This window comes from Stegostoma tigrinum, chromosome 2, assembly GCF_030684315.1.
Source record: "Stegostoma tigrinum isolate sSteTig4 chromosome 2, sSteTig4.hap1, whole genome shotgun sequence".
Classification (NCBI taxonomy): Eukaryota; Metazoa; Chordata; class Chondrichthyes; order Orectolobiformes; family Stegostomatidae; genus Stegostoma; species Stegostoma tigrinum.
Genome location: NC_081355.1, coordinates 116,388,895 through 116,406,894, shown reverse-complemented (window position 1 = coordinate 116,406,894; position 18,000 = coordinate 116,388,895). Strand labels below are relative to the sequence as shown.

Genomic DNA, 18,000 nt, shown 5'->3' with positions numbered 1-18,000 from the left:
CAGACTCACAGCAATGCACTCAGCCTGCATTGCCCAGTCCAATGAATGAAAAAGAATTCTCACTGACATTAAGTATGAAAATTTAAATTTTCTAAATATTCATTGCTACAACTTTTTTTACACAAAGAAACTACTTCCATCTTATAAGAAAGAGGGTAATGCAACACATCCCTCACACCCCGCCCCTGCCACAACTGCCCCAAGAGGATCCCCCTCGTTCTCACATACCACCCCACCAACCTCCGTATACAACGCATCATCCTCTGACACTTCCGCCATCTACAATCCAACCCCACCACCAAAGACATTTTTCCATCCCCACCCTTGTCTGCCTTCCGGAGAGACCACTCTCTCCGTGACTCCCTTGTTCGCTCCACACTCCCCTCCAACCCCACCACACCCGGCACCTTCCCCTGCAACCGCAGGAAGTGCTACACTTGCCCCCACACCTCCTCCCTCACTGCCATCCCAGGCCCCAAGATGACTTTCCACATTAAGCAGAGGTTCACCTGCACATCTGCCAAATTGGTATACTGTATCCATTGTACCCGGTGTGGCTTCCTCTACATCGGGGAAACCAAGCGGAGGCTTGGGGACCGCTTTGCAGAATACCTCCGCTCGGTTCACAATAAACAACTGCACCTCCCAGTCACGAACCATTTTAACTCCCCCTCCCATTCCTTAGAGGACATGTCCATCCTGGGCCTCATACAGTGCCACAATGATGCCACCTAAAGGTTGCAGGAACAGCAACTCATATTCTGCTTGGGAACCCTGCAGCCCAATGGTATCAATGTGGACTTCACCAGCTTCAAAATCTCCCCTTCCCCCTCCGCATCCCAAAACCAGCCCAGTTCGTCCCCTCCCCCCACTGCATCACACAACCAGTCCAGCTCATCCCCTCCCCCCACTGCATCCCTAAACCAGCCCAGCCTGTCTCTGCCTCCCTAACCTGTTCTTCCTCTCACCCATCCCTTCCTCCCACCTCAAGCCGCACCTCCATTTCCTACCTACCACCTCATCCCACCTCCTTGACCTGTCCGTCTTCCCTGGACTGGCTATCCCCTCCCTACCTCCCCACCTATCTTCTTTTCTCTCCATCTTCGGTCCACCTCCCCCTCTCTCCCTATTTATTCCAGTTCCCTCTCCCCATCCCCCTCTCTGATGAAGGGTCTAGGTCCGAAACGTCAGCTTTTGTGCTCCTGAGATGCTGCTTGGCCTGCTGTGTTCATCCAGCTTCACACTTTGTTATCCATCTTATAAGAATTAAGTTTGGCCAATAAAACCATTACTACCTTGCAATCTCTGCTTTTCTTACTAATCGATGGACCAGAAATCCTTGCGACATGTCCAGGTAGTGATGAGAATGGGCTTTCAATATAAATATAATGACCCGTTGGATTTCTTAGAGTGTGATCAGTTATTGGACAGGTACCCAACGTTGGTGTACTTCCCACTTTGAGAATCCAGTCAAAATTATCATTTCTCCATTGTCTCCAGGAGCAAAGATCAAATTCAAAATCACAACGCCCCAAAGTTGTACCTGTGAATATAAAAAGCCTCATTCAATTTTTAAAATCATTTCTCTGTTTGTATCTGAATATGGAGATGTTAATACAATGTAATTTTTAATATTTTGTTCCCGATTCAAACAATGGAGGTTCTGTTCATAGTGGTAGCATTCTTAACTCTGAGGCAGAACCTCGACATTCAAGTCCCAATTTGACCTCCTGAAGTAAACTTCTGCATAAGTGATCCCTGATCCTCAAAGCTAATCAAAGAAATCCTAAACTCTCATCCATCCTCTCATCTCTTTTGTTTCATCCAACCCTGCTGTTCTGTAATCATACTTCCTCTGAGTGTAGGAGCTCAGGTCAGAGATAAATGCTTATGGACCAAAAGTTTGAAAGTCAAAATTTGGATGTGAGTTTCAGAATTTCCCCACTAGGAACATCCATCACTGACCTCCCCCAATATTCTGAACATTGTTAAAATTTCATGTCAGGTTGGGCACCACCTGAATAGAGCTGTGGGAAAAAGGTAGTGGGAGTAGACTTCCACTCTCTTTATGTCACCACAAGCCCAGAAAAAATGAAAGGTCATTTTAAAAGTTCTTTTCATCCCTATTATGATATCAGAGGGACTGTAAGAAGTTGCCTGAAATAGTCAGATCTTGACTGCCCAAGTCCCATGTCAGCTATGTGTTACTATTCAAGAGACTAGTAAATATTTTCTCACCTAGAATATCAGACCGGATCAACTGATACTCGCTTCTGTTTTGCCTACATATTCCAACCTTGTCTGGGATTGGAGAAGGTTCCACTTACACTGAACCTCACAGGCGCTGGCAGCAAAGATGAAGACCCATTGTATTTGGATCCTGGCTTGGTTTCAGGGAATTTTTACATACTCCTATCTGAAATTATGCATCAAAATTTTTTTATCTTCTGTACTACTGAGAAACAATTCTGTTACATCAGAGCGTATACCTATGAAAAACTTAATGCTGAGGAGTGCTTTAAGCACCATTCATAATCACAATATGGGGTGTGGTGGAAGATCAACTTCAGATCTTCAAGGAGTAAGACCAACTATTTGAGTATGCTCATCATCTCAGTCAATCACCTAACTTGTATCAATTTGTAATCATGTAATAAATTACACCTCAAGGCAAGAGTCTCTTCTCTTTCGACGAACAAGTCATTTTCCTCTACTGCACTTAACCAAGTCAGATATGTAGGTCCATGCCCTGAAAGAGGATAGTGACAGCAAATCTACATTGAAGAGTTCAATGGTACAATGAGCTCATCTCACTTGATGAGCAATGGTAAGTATTATGTACATTGTTCATGGTACTCCGCACCTCTTCGCTCTTCCTTTTCCAATGGTTCACACCATTCGTTGAAATAATATTGAGGGATCTAGCCTTAAAACATATTGTTGAGATATTGACCCATTCAAAATCACTTGCACAGAGTTAAAATCCAGCCTGGTAAGACTGGTGACGACAGTAGTCAATGTTCACAGTAGGCTCATCCTAGTATCTACTACAGACTTTTTGTCTGAACTTTTCAGTTCATTCTACACCCAACTTATCAGGGCATACTGATCTCACGACAGGTGCTCTATCAATGCCTTTGTAATTTATATGCATTTGCTCACTAATTGTATTAATAATGAAATTAGAGGGAATGCTGTAAATGAAATTACTTTGCAGTATGAAGCAGCTGCTTTATTTTGTTTACAATAGGATCTTCTAAGAATCCCCCCTTCAAAACATTGGTCTGATATGTTTTGATCCAGTCAGAGTGATAGAGAAGGAAAACATTGATGTAAGAATTTGGACGTTTACACATCCAATTTGTCTATTAATCATGTTTCTCTAAAACTAATGGAAAAAAGTTCAGCAGTACAGACAGGCCCAATGTAAAACTGATTACTATTGGCAAAGATGTCAATTTGGATCTGGGCCAAAATCATGGATGTTTTAAATGATCTATTAATGTTGGGAGAGAGAGCAAAATAAACTGTTCCTTTTAGAATGTCATGGACCATTTTATTTAGAATATTGTTGATTGTTTCAGTTGCTGAGGTGGAATTAGTCACAGTTGTCAAAATGCAAGCAGAGTTTTCAAAGCAGGTTGTTGCATGTTGATTTTCCTTAATTTGCCTTAGTAAGATGGAAACACTTAAAGAATTCTGCTTTTCATCCTTGTATTTACAGAACACCAACTAGTCAGGCAAAAATCCTCAAGGAGGAGTTAGGTATTTATAACACAATATGTTAACTCAATGTGGTGAATGTTGTCACTCTACTCAGTATCTTCTTCGCTATTTAACTTATGAATTGAGAGATATTAAACTAAGGCTCTATCTATCTTCTCAGGTGAATATAAAGATCCCATGGTACTATTTCAAAGAATAATAGGGGAGATATCCCTGATGACCAGGCCAATTTTCACAGTTTAAAAAAACATGACAAAAAAGGTTATCTGATCGTGATCACAGTGTAGTTTGTGGGAACCTGCTGTGGGTGCCATTTTCATATTTTGCAAAAGTGACTAAATTTTAACAGTCCTTCATTAGCTGTTCAGCACTTTGAAACACCTGCTGCTTGTGAGAAGTGTTACAAAAATACAAGTCTTCCTCTTCTTACTTTCTAATTATGAAGTTTAAAGGTACTTTTTGTTTTATAACAATTCAAAATAAACAAGATTCATTGTTAAATTAAGAGGCCCAATCAATGTTATACCTTAACAGAATTCACCAACTTTGTCACTCGCAGTTGTGAAATTAGAATGACTTATCAGATATACATATTTGTATCTCAAAAATGAGGATTGTTTTCAGCGGCAGGGGCGCGAGCCAGAGTGCCGACAGGAAGGTAAGGCTGTTTTTGTTTCTCCCTGTATAAAAACTTACCTCGTGTAGCAAGTGGCCCTCTTGTTTTCAGTGGCGGGTGTGTGGAGGGAACCAGAACCAGAAAGAAACAGATAAATTCGAGCATTGGCTAAACCTGAAACACTACACGTGTAGTGTCTCCCACCCATCCCCTTCCTCTCACCAAAAAAGACTGTGTGGAAGTTCTGTAAAGTAAGGCTTTTTTTTATTCTTCTGGAAATCTCAAGAAGAGGGAATGGAAGCTAGGCCAGTTGCATGCTCCTCTTGCAGGATGTGGGAGGTAAGGGTCACTGCTGGTGTCCCCTCTGACTTCACCTGCAAGAAGTGCACCCAACTCCAGCTCCTCACAAACCATGTTAGGGAACAGGAGCTGGAGCTGGATGAACTCCGGATGGTTTGGGAGCTGAGGGGGTGATAGAGAGGAGTTACAGGGATGTGGTCACACCCAAGGTACAGGAAAAAGGTAGCTGGGTGACTATCAGGAAGGGGAAAGGGAATAGGCAGACAGTGCAGGGATCCCCTGTGGCCATTCCTCTCAATAATAAGTATACCGTTTTGGATAGTGTTTGGGGGATGATCCAACAGGGGAAAGCCACAGTGGACAGGTCTCTGGCACTGAGCCTGGCCCTTTGGCACAGAAGGGAAGGGGGGAGAATAGGAGAGCAATTGCAGTGGAGGATTTGAAAGTAAGAGGCACAAACAGATGGCTCTGTGGACACGAATGAGATGAAAGAATAGTATGTTGCCTCCCGGGTACCAGGGTCTGTGATGTTCGGATCTTCTCTTTAAGACCCTTAAGGGGGAAGGTGAGCAACCAGCAGTCATGGTACACATCAGTATCAATGACATTGGTAGAAAAAGGACTGAGAATGTGAAAAATGAGTACAGGGAGTTAGGTTGGAAGCCAAAGTCCAGGACAAACAGGGTAGTTATCTCTGGCTTACTACCAGTGCTACGTGATAACAAAGTAAGAAATAAGGAGAGAGTGCAGCTAAACACGTGGCTACAGGGCTTGTGTCGGAGGGAGGGCTTCCATTATGTGGATAATTGGAGCACATTCTGGGGAAGGTGGGACCAATACAGTAAGTACAGATTGCACCTGAACCAGAAGGGCACAAATATCCTGGGAGGGAGGTTTGCTAGAGCTGTGCAGGGTGGTTTAAACTAGTTTGGCAGGGGGTGGGGAACTGGATATATAATTCAGAGGATGAGGTATTCAGCCTTTCAACAGACACAACAGGGAGTGAGATGGTTTATAAAGAAACGCGGTTGATGGAGCGTAATTGCGGACACTGAGATGGTTTGTGGTGTGTACACTTAGAGCATAGAACATAGAACGTAGAACAGAGAACACTACAGCGCAGTACAGGCCCTTCGGCCCTCGATTTTGCGAACTGAAGCCCATCTAACTTACACTATTCCATTATTATCCATATGTTCATGCAATGACCATTTAAATGCCCTTAAACTTGGCGAGTCCACTATTGTTGCAGGCAGGGCATTCCATGCCATTACTACTCTCTGAGTAAAGAACCTTCCTCTGACATCTGTCCTATATCTATCACCCCTCAATTTAAAGCTATGTCCCCTTGTGCTAGCCATCTCCATCTGAGGAAAAAGGCTCTCACTATCCCCCCATCTAATCCTCTGATCATCTTGTATGTCTCGATTATGTCACCTCTTAACCTTCTTCTCTCTAATGAAAACAGCCTCAAGTCCCTCAGCCTTTCCTCATAAGACCTTCCCTCCATACCAGGCAACATCTTGGTAAATTTCCTCTGCACCCTTTCCAATGCTTCCACATCCTTCCTATAACGTGGCGACCAGAGCTGTACGCAATACTCCAAGTGCGGCCGCACCAGAGTTTTGTACAGCTGCAACATGACCTCATGATTCCAAAACTCAATCCCTCTACCAATAAAACCTAACACACCGTAAGCCTTCCTAGCAACCCTATCAACCTGGGTGGCAACTTTCAGGGATCTATGCACAATGCAAGAAGTATCAGAAATAAAGCGATGAACTTAGAGCATGGGTCGGTACTTGGAACTACGATATTGTGGCCATTATAGAAACTTGGGTAACTCAGGGACAGGAATGGATGTTGGAAGTTCCGGGATTTAGATGCTTTAAAAGAAATAGGGAGGGTGGAGAAAAAGGTGGGGGTGTGGCATAGCTAGTCAGGGCGAATATAGCAGCTCCTGAAAGGCAGTTTGAGAATGATATGTCCACAAAGTCAGTTTGGGTTGAGGTCAGGAACAAGAAAGGAGCAGTCATTTTATTGGGTTTTTTTTAACTGACTCCCTAATAGTTGCAGGGAAGTAGAGGAGTGGGTTGGGAGGCAGATACTGGAAAGGAGCAGAAGTCACAGGGTCGTAGTCATGGGTGACTTCAACTTTCCAAATATTGATTGGAAGCATTTTAGTTGCAATTGCAATAGCTTAGATGGAGCAGATTTTGTCCAGTGCATTCAGGAAGGATTCCTGGCACAGTATGTAGATAGGCCAACACGAGGAGAGGCCACTTTGGATTTGGTGCTTGGCAACGAACCAGGCCAAGTGTTAGACCCGTTGGTAGGAGAGTATTTTGGCAGTAGTGATCATAACTCTGTTTTTTTCATGATGGTCTTGGAAAAGGATAGGTACATACGGCAGAGTAAAGTTTATAATTGGGGAAAGCGTAATTACAATTCAATTAGGCAAGAACTAGGTAACATAAATTGGAAACAGATGCTGTCAGGGGAGAGCAGCACAGAAATGTGGAGATTGTTTAAGGAATGCAGACTGCATGTGTCCAATATGTTTGTCCCTCGCAGGCAGAGAGGATGCGGTCAAGTGAGGGAGCCATGCTTCTCGAGAGAGGTTGAACGACTGGTTAAGAGGAAGAAGGATGCTTATGTCAGGTTTAGGAAAAGAGGAACGGAAAAGGCTCCAGAGGGATACAAGTTAGCCAGGAAGGAGCTGAAGAAAGGGCTTAGGAGAGCTATAGGGGGGCATGAGAAAACCTTGGCAGATAGGATCAAGGAAAACTCCAAGGCTTTTTACACGTATGTGGCAGAACAATAGAATGACCAGACAAAGGGTAGGGCTGATCAAAGATTTTAATGGGAATTTGTGCACAGAGCCTAAAGAGATAGGAGAGGTCCGTAATGAATATTTTTCTTCAGTGTTCACAACTGAGAGGGACCTAGTTGTAGAGTGGGACATTGTGCAACAGATAGGTAGGCTATGGGAAGTTGACATTAGTAAAGAAGGTGTGCTAGGAATTCTGAGGAACTTTAAGATAGATAAGTCACCCAGGCCTGATGGGATTTATCCAAGGATTCTATAGGAAGCGAGGGATGAGATTGCAGGGCCTTTAGTGGTGATCTTTTTGTCCCAATTGTCCACGGGTATATTGCTGGTTCATTGGAAAGAGGAAAATGTCATTCCCTAGTTCAAAAAAGGGAATAGGGATAACCCCAGAAATTACAGACCAGTTAGTCTTATGTCAGTAGTGGTCAAATTATTGGAAAGGGCTCTGAGAGACAGGATTTATGATCACTTGGAAAGGCACAGTTTGATTTGTGATAGTCAGCATGGATTTGTGAGGGGTAGATCATGCCTCACAAACCACATTGAATTCTTTGAAGAGGTGACCAAACACATGGATGAAGGTGGAGCAGTGGATGTGGTACACATGTTTTTAAGAAAGGCGTTTGATCAGGTTTCCCATGGTAAGCTCATGCAGAATGTAAGGAGGCATGGGATAGGGGGAAAATGTGGCAGATTGGATTCAGAATTGGCTGAACCTTAGAAGACAGAGTGATAGTGGATGGAAAATATTCAACATGATGCTCAGTTATGAGTGGTGTACCACAAGGATCTGTTCTGGGTCCTCTGCTATTTGTGATTTTTGTAAATGATTTGGATGAAGGAATGGAAGGGTGGATTTGTAAGTTCACGGATGTTACTAAGGTGGGTCACATTGTGGACAGTGTGGAGGACTGTTCTAGGTTACAAAGGGACATTGATAGGATGCAGAGCTGGGCTGAGAAGTGGTAGATGGAGTTTAACCCTGAAAAGCGTGAGGTGATTCATTTTGGAAGGATAAACATGAAAGCAGAATACAGAGGTAATGGAAAGATTCTTGGCAGTCTTGAGGAGCAGAGGGATCTTGGGGTTCATGTTCACAGTTTGCTGAATGCTGCCGCCCAGGTGGATAGAGTTGTTAAGAAGGAGTATCGTGTGTTAGCTTTCATTAATCGAGGGATTGAGTTCAAGAGCCGTGAAATTTTGCTCTAGCTATACAAAAGCCTGGTTCGGCCACATTTGGATATTGTATCCAGTTCTGGTCATCAGGAAAGACTTGGAAGCATTGGAAAAGGTGCAGAGGAGATTTACCAGGATGTTGCCTGGAATGGAGGGAAGGTCTTATGAGGAAAGGTTGAGAGAGCTAGGGCTTTTCTCTTTGGAACAATGAAGGATGAGAGGTGGCTTGATAGAAGTGTACAAAATGATCAGAGGTATAGATAGAATAGACAGCCAGAGAGTTTTTCCTAGGATGGAGGTAGCTTTTACGAGGGGACACAGTTTTAAAGTGAGTGGAGGTAGATATCAGGGAGACGTCAGAGGTAGGTTCTTTACTCAGAAAGTGGTAGGGGCGTGGAATGCATTGCCAGACAGGGTAGCAGAGTTGGCCTTATTATGGGCATTTAAGTGACTATTAGATAAGCATATGGATGACAGTGTAAGGTAGTGGTGGCAGTTAGATAGACCTCAGGTTTCGGGTAAAAGTTCGGCACAACATCGTGAGCCGAAGGACCTGTACTGTGCTGTACTGTTCTATGTTCCACGCAATGAGACTTCTGTGACACCATCTACATGGTGCTCAAATAAAAACAGGTGTGTTTAATGCACTTCCTATATCTCAGTTTAAGATTCCTGTGCCATCAAGCAGGTCAGTCAAGGCAAATTCAAATATAAATTTCATCTAAACTAACCTAGCTTCAACACATTCCTCGGACTTACACTTGCCTCAGACTCAGCTTTGTCTAGAATAGGTGAAATTCCAATCTGTAAGAAATCAAAGAGCAAAGCTAACTAAAATAACTTAGACTTGTATCAAATGTTTGTTGCTGCATTTGATATAAACACCAATGTTAACAATCATTTCTATTGGGCTCTGCACAAAATAAACTTTGGTGGATTGAATGGAAGTGATCAGAATATAAATCAAGGTTGGCTTAGTTAAATATACAGGAGTTGAAAGAAGAATGAAATAATCATTTGTATAACTATAGAAGTATTTTTAGATAGGAGCAGTAGATCTTTACATTCTTTGATTCTGCTCCGCCATTCAACATGATCATGGCTGGTCATCTAACACAGTACTCCATTTTCACTTGTATCGGAGATAAAGGGAACTGCAGATGCTGGAGAATCTGAGATAACAAAGTGTAGAGCTGGCCTGCTGTGTTCATCCAGCTCTACACTTTGTTATCTCCATTTTCACTTTATCCCTGTGATCCTTACAGCCTTAAGAACGATGTACAGCTGAAGGTATAAGCAGTAGGTAAACGCATGTACAGTATTCACCGTTAATTGACATCAGGCCAATATTGTGAACAGAGTCATGTCATTTGATAGAGATTAATTTTGTTCTATTAACAAGACATAAAACAAAACAAGAAATCCTCCCTGTAGCACATTTACCAAAGGAATAACATCTGGAGATCCGGTAATTTTAGCTTTTTACAATTGACTGAAGTTTAAGTCTGGATGAACACAGCGGGCCAAGCAGCATCTTAGGAGCACAAAAGCTAGATCCTGTTTGGCCTGCTGTGTTCATCCAGCTCCACACTTTGTTATCTCGGATTCTCCAGCATCTGCAGTTCCCATTATCATTGAAGGTTAAGTGTGTTTGGTTCACCCAAGCTTGTTGATTACTCACGGCAGATGACTGGATGTTCATCAGAATCATCAGCACAGTCATTATTGAAGTCGCAGAGCTGACTTTTAGGGATACAATACTTGTTGGCACATGAATATTCATCAGAGCTGCACTGTCTTTCTGGGATCAGAAGAGAAGAGCAATTTTCAAAGGAAATGTCATCCACCGTAATGTCGCCCATGTAACTCACACCTCGAATGGCTCTGAAGAAAACCTGTAAAGATTTAACAATGTTTCAGTCATTATTTTGATTCATTGCTTATTCATAATGACAGTTAAAGTGTCTATATGTCAACTTTAAGATAACAAGGTGTGGAGCTGGATGAACACAGCAAGCTAAGCAGCATCTCAGGACCAGGAAGGCTGACGTTTCGGGCCTAGACCCCTCATCAGAAAATGCTGCTTGGCCTGCTGTGTTCATCTAGCTCCACACCTTGTTATCTCGGATTCTCCAGCATCTGCAGTTCCCATTATCTCCTATATGTCAAATTTGTTGTGTTTATTTCATTATGTGGAGTCCACCTTTGACTTTTGGTAACAGTACTGGTACTTCATTTTTTGTTCCTAGTATTTTGTCTCTTTCTCATCTTCAGCAAGTGCTGGTAATGTTTGGGGTTCATTGATAATTTGGGTGCTTAGAAAATGAGTGAAACCTGTTTAAAAGAGCAGTGTATGAGTATTTGGGGATATTTGAGGGTGGTTTAAAAAAACAGGCAGAGGGAAGAAGAGGATACAGGAGAGGCAGCTAAGTCAACTTGATAAGAGATAAGTCATGATCTCTTTGCACTTTCTCATAAAGGTAACGTTTTAAGGATCAGAAGAAGGTTAAGGAGTATGTGACAGCAGGTAAGTCTAGGCTTGGTTTGCTTGAGGTTGATAGTTTTGACCGGGGAGAATTGGGCCTGGTAAGATTCGTGTGGATCAGTCAGATTTGTCTGAACCTTCAGACAACATTTTTAGATTTGAGGGAGTTAGGAAAGTGACTGTCACAAACACTGAGGTACTGAGAGAATAGGAAAGTCTTCCAGGAAATGGATTTCAAAAGTGGATGTCAGAGAGGTGTTGAGAAAATCAACAATTGTGCTCCACTAGCTATAGGGTGCCCGGTAAGAGGCACATCACAACTTCCATACCACCAGCATCAAATCTCCTGGTCCTGCCAACCTGCTACATTGGGTGGGCCCGGCCACTGGAAAAGTACAGCAGCGGGAGGCTGTTAAGTAGTGAATTGGTAAATTACCAATGGAAGCGGGTTGGTGATGAGGAACTATATCTCCCTACCTGCCATTTAACTTTACATCCTTTTCTATACCAGCTTGCTCCAGAATACCCCAAGGCCTGTCATCATAGCTGATGACTTCAACCAGGCCAACCTCAGGAATATGCTACCAAAATACCGTCAACATGCTTCCTGAGCCAGCAGAGGTCCAAACATCTTGACCTTTGCTATACAACCATCAAAAGATGCCTACTGCTCCATTCCCTGTCCGCATTTGGGAAAATCAGATTACCATGCTATGCTCCTCCTCCTGACTTAAAAGCAGAAATTGTAGCATGAGAACCCAGTACAGAAAGTAGTGCAATGTTAGTCTGAAGCAATGGAATGGCTTCTACAGGACTGCTTAGAATCAGTGGACTGGTACATATTCAAGAATTCAGCAGCCAACCTCAATGAGTATAGAACTACCATCACAGACTTCATTAATAAGTGTGGAGAACACTGCGTGCCAAATAAATAATTCAAATGTTTCCCAGATGGAAGCCACAGATGAACTGGGAGGTTCACTCACCACAGAATGCCAGGTCTGAAGTGTACAAGTCGGGAAACCCTGGCCAGTGCAGGAAATCCAGGTACGATCTTTGTAATGTCATCAGAGATGCCAAGAGACAAAACCAAACAAAGATTGAGAGTCAGACCAATCATATGGACACCCATTGTTTGTGGCAAGGCTTACTCAATATTGTAGGCTACATAGTGAAATCAATCAGCTTCGTGGACAACAGGGCATCCCTACCCAATGAGCTTGATGCATTCGACACTCGCTTGGAACAGAAAGTCAGTGAAACGACGTCACCTATCCCAATAGTCTCAGATGCCCCTGTACCCACGGCCACTGCCGCAGACATTAGGCCAGTCTTCATGAGAGTGAACCCGTGGAAGGAAACTGGCTCGGGTGGAGCCCGCGGCCGTGCACTCAGATCCTGTGCAGACTGGTTATTGGGAGTATTCGCAGACATCTTTAACCTCTCCTTGCTAAGATCTGAAGTCCCACCTACTTGAAGAAGAACACCTTCATTCCAGTGTCAAAGAAAAATCATGCAGTGTGCCTCAATGACTATTGCCCAGTGGCTCTGACCTCCATAATTATGAAATGCATTGAGAGATTAGTCATGGCTCACATTGACTCAAGCCTACCAAATTGCATTGACCCCTTGCACAACAGGTGCACAGCGAACACCATCTTCTTGGTCCTACACTCATCCCTGAAATATCTGGATGACAAGGATATCTATGTCAGGCTCCTAGTTACTGAATACAGCCCCACTTCCAACACCATGATTCCAAAAAAATTTATCTCTAAAGCCTAACTGGGCCCTTCAATTCCTGACCCATCGACTGCAGTCAGTATACATAGGTGACAACAACTCCTTCACCATAATCCTTAGCACCAACGTCCCACAAGGCTGTGTAGTCAGTTCCCTCTTAGATGCTTAGATGCATCTTAGATGTCACTTGGCCTGCTGTGTTCATCCAGCTCCACACCCTATTATCTCGGAATATCCAGCATCTGCAGTTCCTATTGTCTCTGGTGTAAAGACAATCTCTCTATCAATGGCAGAGAAATGAAGGAGCTGGTCATTGACTTCAGGAAGCAGAGTGGAGGACAGGCCCTGTCTGCATCACTGGTGCTGAGCTGGAGATGCTTGAGAGTGTCAAGTTTCAAATGGTCAAGAAAGCACAACAACGTCTCTACTTCCTCAGGAGACAAAGGAAATTCAGCATGTCCACAATGACTCTTATCAGTTTGTGTAGATGCACCACAGAAAGCATCCATCCGGAAGCTTCACAGAGTGGTATGGTTACTGCTCTCCCCAAGAATTCAAGAACCTACAGAGTCATGAACACAACCCAGTACATCACACACACTCGCCTTCCATCCTTTGACTCCCTCTATACTTCCTTCTACCTCAGGAAAGCAACCAACATAAAAGACAATCCTCCCACACCAGTTATACTCTCTTCCACCCTCTTCCATTGGGCAGAAGATATAAAAGTTTGAAAACATGTAAAAACTGATTCTAAACTGCTACTACGCTGCTGTTATCAGATTTTTGAATGAATCTGTCAAATGTTAATTCTGATCTCCCTCTGTCTGCACCTTCTCTGTGGCTGTAACACTGTATTCTGCACTCTGTTCTGCTACCCTGATTTACTTTGTATGTTACGATCTCTCTATGTAGCAAACAAAACAACACATTTCACCGTATCTTGGCACATGTAACAACAATATGTCAAACTCAAACTAATGCCGCCAAAGTTATGCTGCAGCGATACAAACCCCTGGTTAGACGACACTTGGGGTACTGTGAGCAGATCTGGGTACCACACCTTAGGAAAGAATTTTGCCCTAAGAAAAAATGCAATGTAGGTTTACAAGAATGGTGTCTAAACTTCAAGGGTTAAACTGAAAGGAGAGATTATACAAATTAAGAATTTAGAAGTTAAGGACTGATCTGATCAAAGACTTCAAGATAGTAACACGAAAAGACAGATTAGATAAAGATAAACTATTTTAACTGGTTGGAGATTCTAGAATGAGTGGACACAATCTAAAAATTAAGGCCAGATCATTCAGGAGAGAGCTTAGGAAGCACTTTACATACAAATGGTGGTAAATGTTTGGAACTCTCTTCTACAAACAGCAGTGGTGCTGCATTAGTTATTAATTTTAAATTTGAGTCAGTTACAATTTTGTTAAGCAAATATATTAAGGGGTATGAGCCAAAAAGTGGGTGTACAGAATTAGGTCACGGATTAACCACGGTCTCATTGAATGGCGGAACAGGCTCAAGGGGCTGAATGGCCTACTCCTGGTACTATGTTTCTATGGAAACATGAAGACGTCATTCAGTTCCTGAAGCCTACTTCCTCCTGTACGCTGCGAATGGTCAGTGATTTGTGAGCCTTGTCAGACCACATGTGAAAGCCCCTGCGCTGATCTCCTGCAGTATAATGTTTATCTGTAAACTGTTTATCTGGCTACAATGTTTGTCCTTTCAACTTAATGTCTTATTTTCAAACTTATACTATGAATGACTGTAAGGCCGTTTAACTTTTTTTTCTTATTTGTTTCTCTATTTTTGTATCTAAGATTTGTACTTAGGTGCTTTGTACCTTAAATGGTGCCATGATAGGTGACAATGTAAATTTTTCACTGTACTCCTGTCCTTCTGTACTTGAGTGCACGTGACAATAAACTTAATTCTGTTCTATTATATTCTCCTGCTTGTATTTCTTACGTTCTTATGACCCCAAACCTTAAACCTTTCTCTCTATCTCTCGCTCCCTTCACAGTTGCTGCCAGATGTAGTGAGTGTTTCTTGAATTTTCTGTTGTTATTTCTTAATTTTACTATTTAATTTCAGTTCCGTGAAACTGGTTAAAATGATCTTTTTGAGCAGGTTGCAATTTTGAATGTTTTAATAGTCATCATTTTCATCAGTGTCATTCTCTTCATTAGGTCCTTCAAGACACATCTGTATTTCTAATTTGCAAACAAACTGAAAACTAAATAAGTATTTTAGGATTTCCTGGAGGTTTAAACTTTTGTTGTTAAGTAGAACAATATTGCTGATAAATTAATGTGCTTCGCTCATGTGAATTCGAATGGGGCTTCTCGAAATAGAGCAAATGAAAATATTTCTGCCTAGTCATACAGTAATAGAATAGCTACAACATCTATAGTGTGCATGCTGGCTGCCTGTGAGAACAGCTCAATTCACCTCACTCTAGTACCTCTTTCCTAGAACTTTGAAAAATACTACTCTTCAAATAAAAATCCAATTCCCTTTTGAACGCCACAATTGGATCTGCATCCACCATGTTCTCACACTGTGAATTCCTCATCCCAGCCATGCACTGAAAAATAAACCAGCCTCTTGCCACCTCTGATTCTCTTCCTCTTTGCTAATTGTTCCTTCTACTCACGGATATGTCATAATTTTGAGCACACCTTTCAATCTTCTTTTGGAGCAGCACAACTACAGCTATTCCAAGTTATCCGTGTAACTTCTTTATTGCCTGATCTCATCTCATAACTTTTTTTCTGAACTCTCTCTAAGGCTTTCACACCCTTCCTGAAGTCATACAGTCTGAGACGAAGGTCCTTCAGCCCAGTCAGGCTGGTCAAACGTGAGAATCTAACCATTCAAATCCCAATTTTTTCTCTGAAATAACTGTACAGAGGCCAGTATCCTGTCACCAAGTCACCCTTTATTTACAGTTTTTTTCTTTATTCATGCAAGGAATAAGGGTGTCGCTGGCCAGGCAGCATTTATTGCCCATCCCTAATTTCCCAAAGGGCAGTTAAGAGTCAACCACATTGCTGTGGGTCTGGAGTCGCTTGGAGGTCAGACCAGGTAAGGATGGCAGTTTCCTTCCCTAAAGGACATTAGTGAACAGGTGGGTCTTTCCAACAATTGACAATGGATTCATGATCATCATTGGATTCTTAATTCCAGATATTTATTAGATTCAAATTCCACCTCAGCCATGTCAGGATTTGAACCCAGGTCCCCAGAACACCCCTTATGTGCACTGTACACTGGCTGTGACCTGCCAGCTCAGAGTCGGTCACTGAACAGTGGAGATTCTGAATTTCTTGTTTTTATTGATAAGCCAGGGCTTCTTCCTGATTGGCCCAGGTTAACAATCCAAATTAAGGATCTCATAGTCAACAAGATCAACCTAGTTTCAATCACTATACACTCAAAAACTGAAAGAACCGCAAATGCTGGAAACTTGAAATGAGAACAGAAATTGCAGGAAAATCTCAGCAGGTCTGGCACCGTCTTTGGAGAGAAATCAGAATTAATGCTTCTGACCCTTCTTCAAAACTGATGCTAACTTGGGAAATTATGTTTTTTTTGCAGAAGATCATGTTGGGTAGGGTGACAGTATCTGATAGGTAGAGGTTGAGCCCAAAGTGAGAGAAGTTAGGCAGACAAAGGACTACTTAATAGCTAGGTTGGAGGAATGAATAGATGCTATGGGAATAATTAGTGGCTGGCAATGGATAGTGTGTGATAGCAGCCTATATAATAACAATGCTTAGTATGTTTTGGCGGGGGAGGGTGGGTGGCGAGGGAAAGCATTGGGAACGGTACTCAGGCCCTAAAGTTGTTGAACCTGATATTAAGGTCAGAAAGTTGCAGGGTTCTCAAGCAGGAAATGAAGTCCGGTCCTTCCAGCTTATGCTGAGCTTCACTGGAACAATGCAGCAAGCCTGAGACCGAGATTTTGGCCACGGAACACACATTGTATTGAAACAGCTAGCCATTGGAAGATTAGAGTCTTATTTTGTGGACAGAACATTAGTGTTCTATGAAGCAACCACCGAGTCTGCATTTCATTTCCTCTAACAATGTACAGGAGTCTACATTTTGAGCAGCAAGCATATCACCGTGTTCTCTGCTATCATCACCTGGTCTGGCCTACATGTGACTCCAGACCCACAGCAATGTGGTTGCTGCTCAACTGCCCTCTGAAATGACTGAGCAAGTCATTCAGTCATACCAGTCGCTATGGAGTCTCAACAAAGATATGAAACTGGGCAGATCACCTGGCATCGAATGAGGCACCAGAAAAGACAACAACAGAAAGTCCTGTCGACCCTGCAAATTCCTACTTACAAACATATGTGGGTGACTGTGAAAACTGACAGGGTCATCAAAGATATCCCTGCAGAAGCTCCTCAGGGTACTTTCCTCGGCCCAATCTTCTTCAGCTGCTTCATCAATGAACTTCCTGCCATTATAATGTTGGAAGTGGGGATGTTCACCGATGATTACACAATGTTCAACACCATTTGCGATGCCTCAGGTATTGAAGCAGTCCATGTTAAAATGCAACAAGGTCTGGACAATATCAGGCTGACAAGTGGCAAGTAACATATGTGCCACACAAATGCCAGGCTATAACCATCATCAAGAAGAGATAATCTAACCACTGCCCCTTGATTATCACTGATTATTCCACAATCAACACCCTTGGAGTTACCACAGCCAGTAACTCAACTGGACTCACCACTTAAACACAGTGGCTATAAGAATAGTTCAGTGGCTAGAAATACTGTGGTTAGTAACTCACCTCGTGTTTACCTAAAGCTTGTTCGTCATTGACAAGGCACAAGTCAGGAGGGTAATGGAATATTCAGCACTTGTCTGGATGGGTGCAGCCCAAACAAAACTCAAGAATCTTTACAGCATTCAGGACAAAGCAACCCACTTAATTGGCACCACATCCACAAACATCTGCTCCCTCCGCCAATGACATACAGTAGCAGCAGTGTCTCGTGACTACAAGGAGCATGACAGAAATTCACAAAAGATCCTCAGACAGCACCTTCCAAACCCATGACCACCTGTATTTATAAGGACAAGGGCAAT

The 18,000-nt window shown here is 42.7% G+C and overlaps 1 protein-coding gene across 4 annotated transcripts in view; it reads right to left on the bottom strand.

Moving 5' to 3' along the window:
• malrd1 (MAM and LDL receptor class A domain containing 1) overlaps positions 1-18,000 on the bottom strand; it is a 414,264-nt gene that overhangs the window by 226,236 nt on the left and 170,028 nt on the right. For all 4 annotated transcript variants that reach the window (XM_048551253.2, XM_059638768.1, XM_059638771.1 and 1 more), the window contains 2 exons: positions 10,333-10,546; positions 1,296-1,543 (listed from right to left, as the gene is read on the bottom strand). In XM_048551253.2, coding sequence (XP_048407210.2) covers positions 1,296-1,543; positions 10,333-10,546 — 462 coding nt within the window. The remainder of the gene's footprint in view (positions 1-1,295; positions 1,544-10,332; positions 10,547-18,000) is intronic.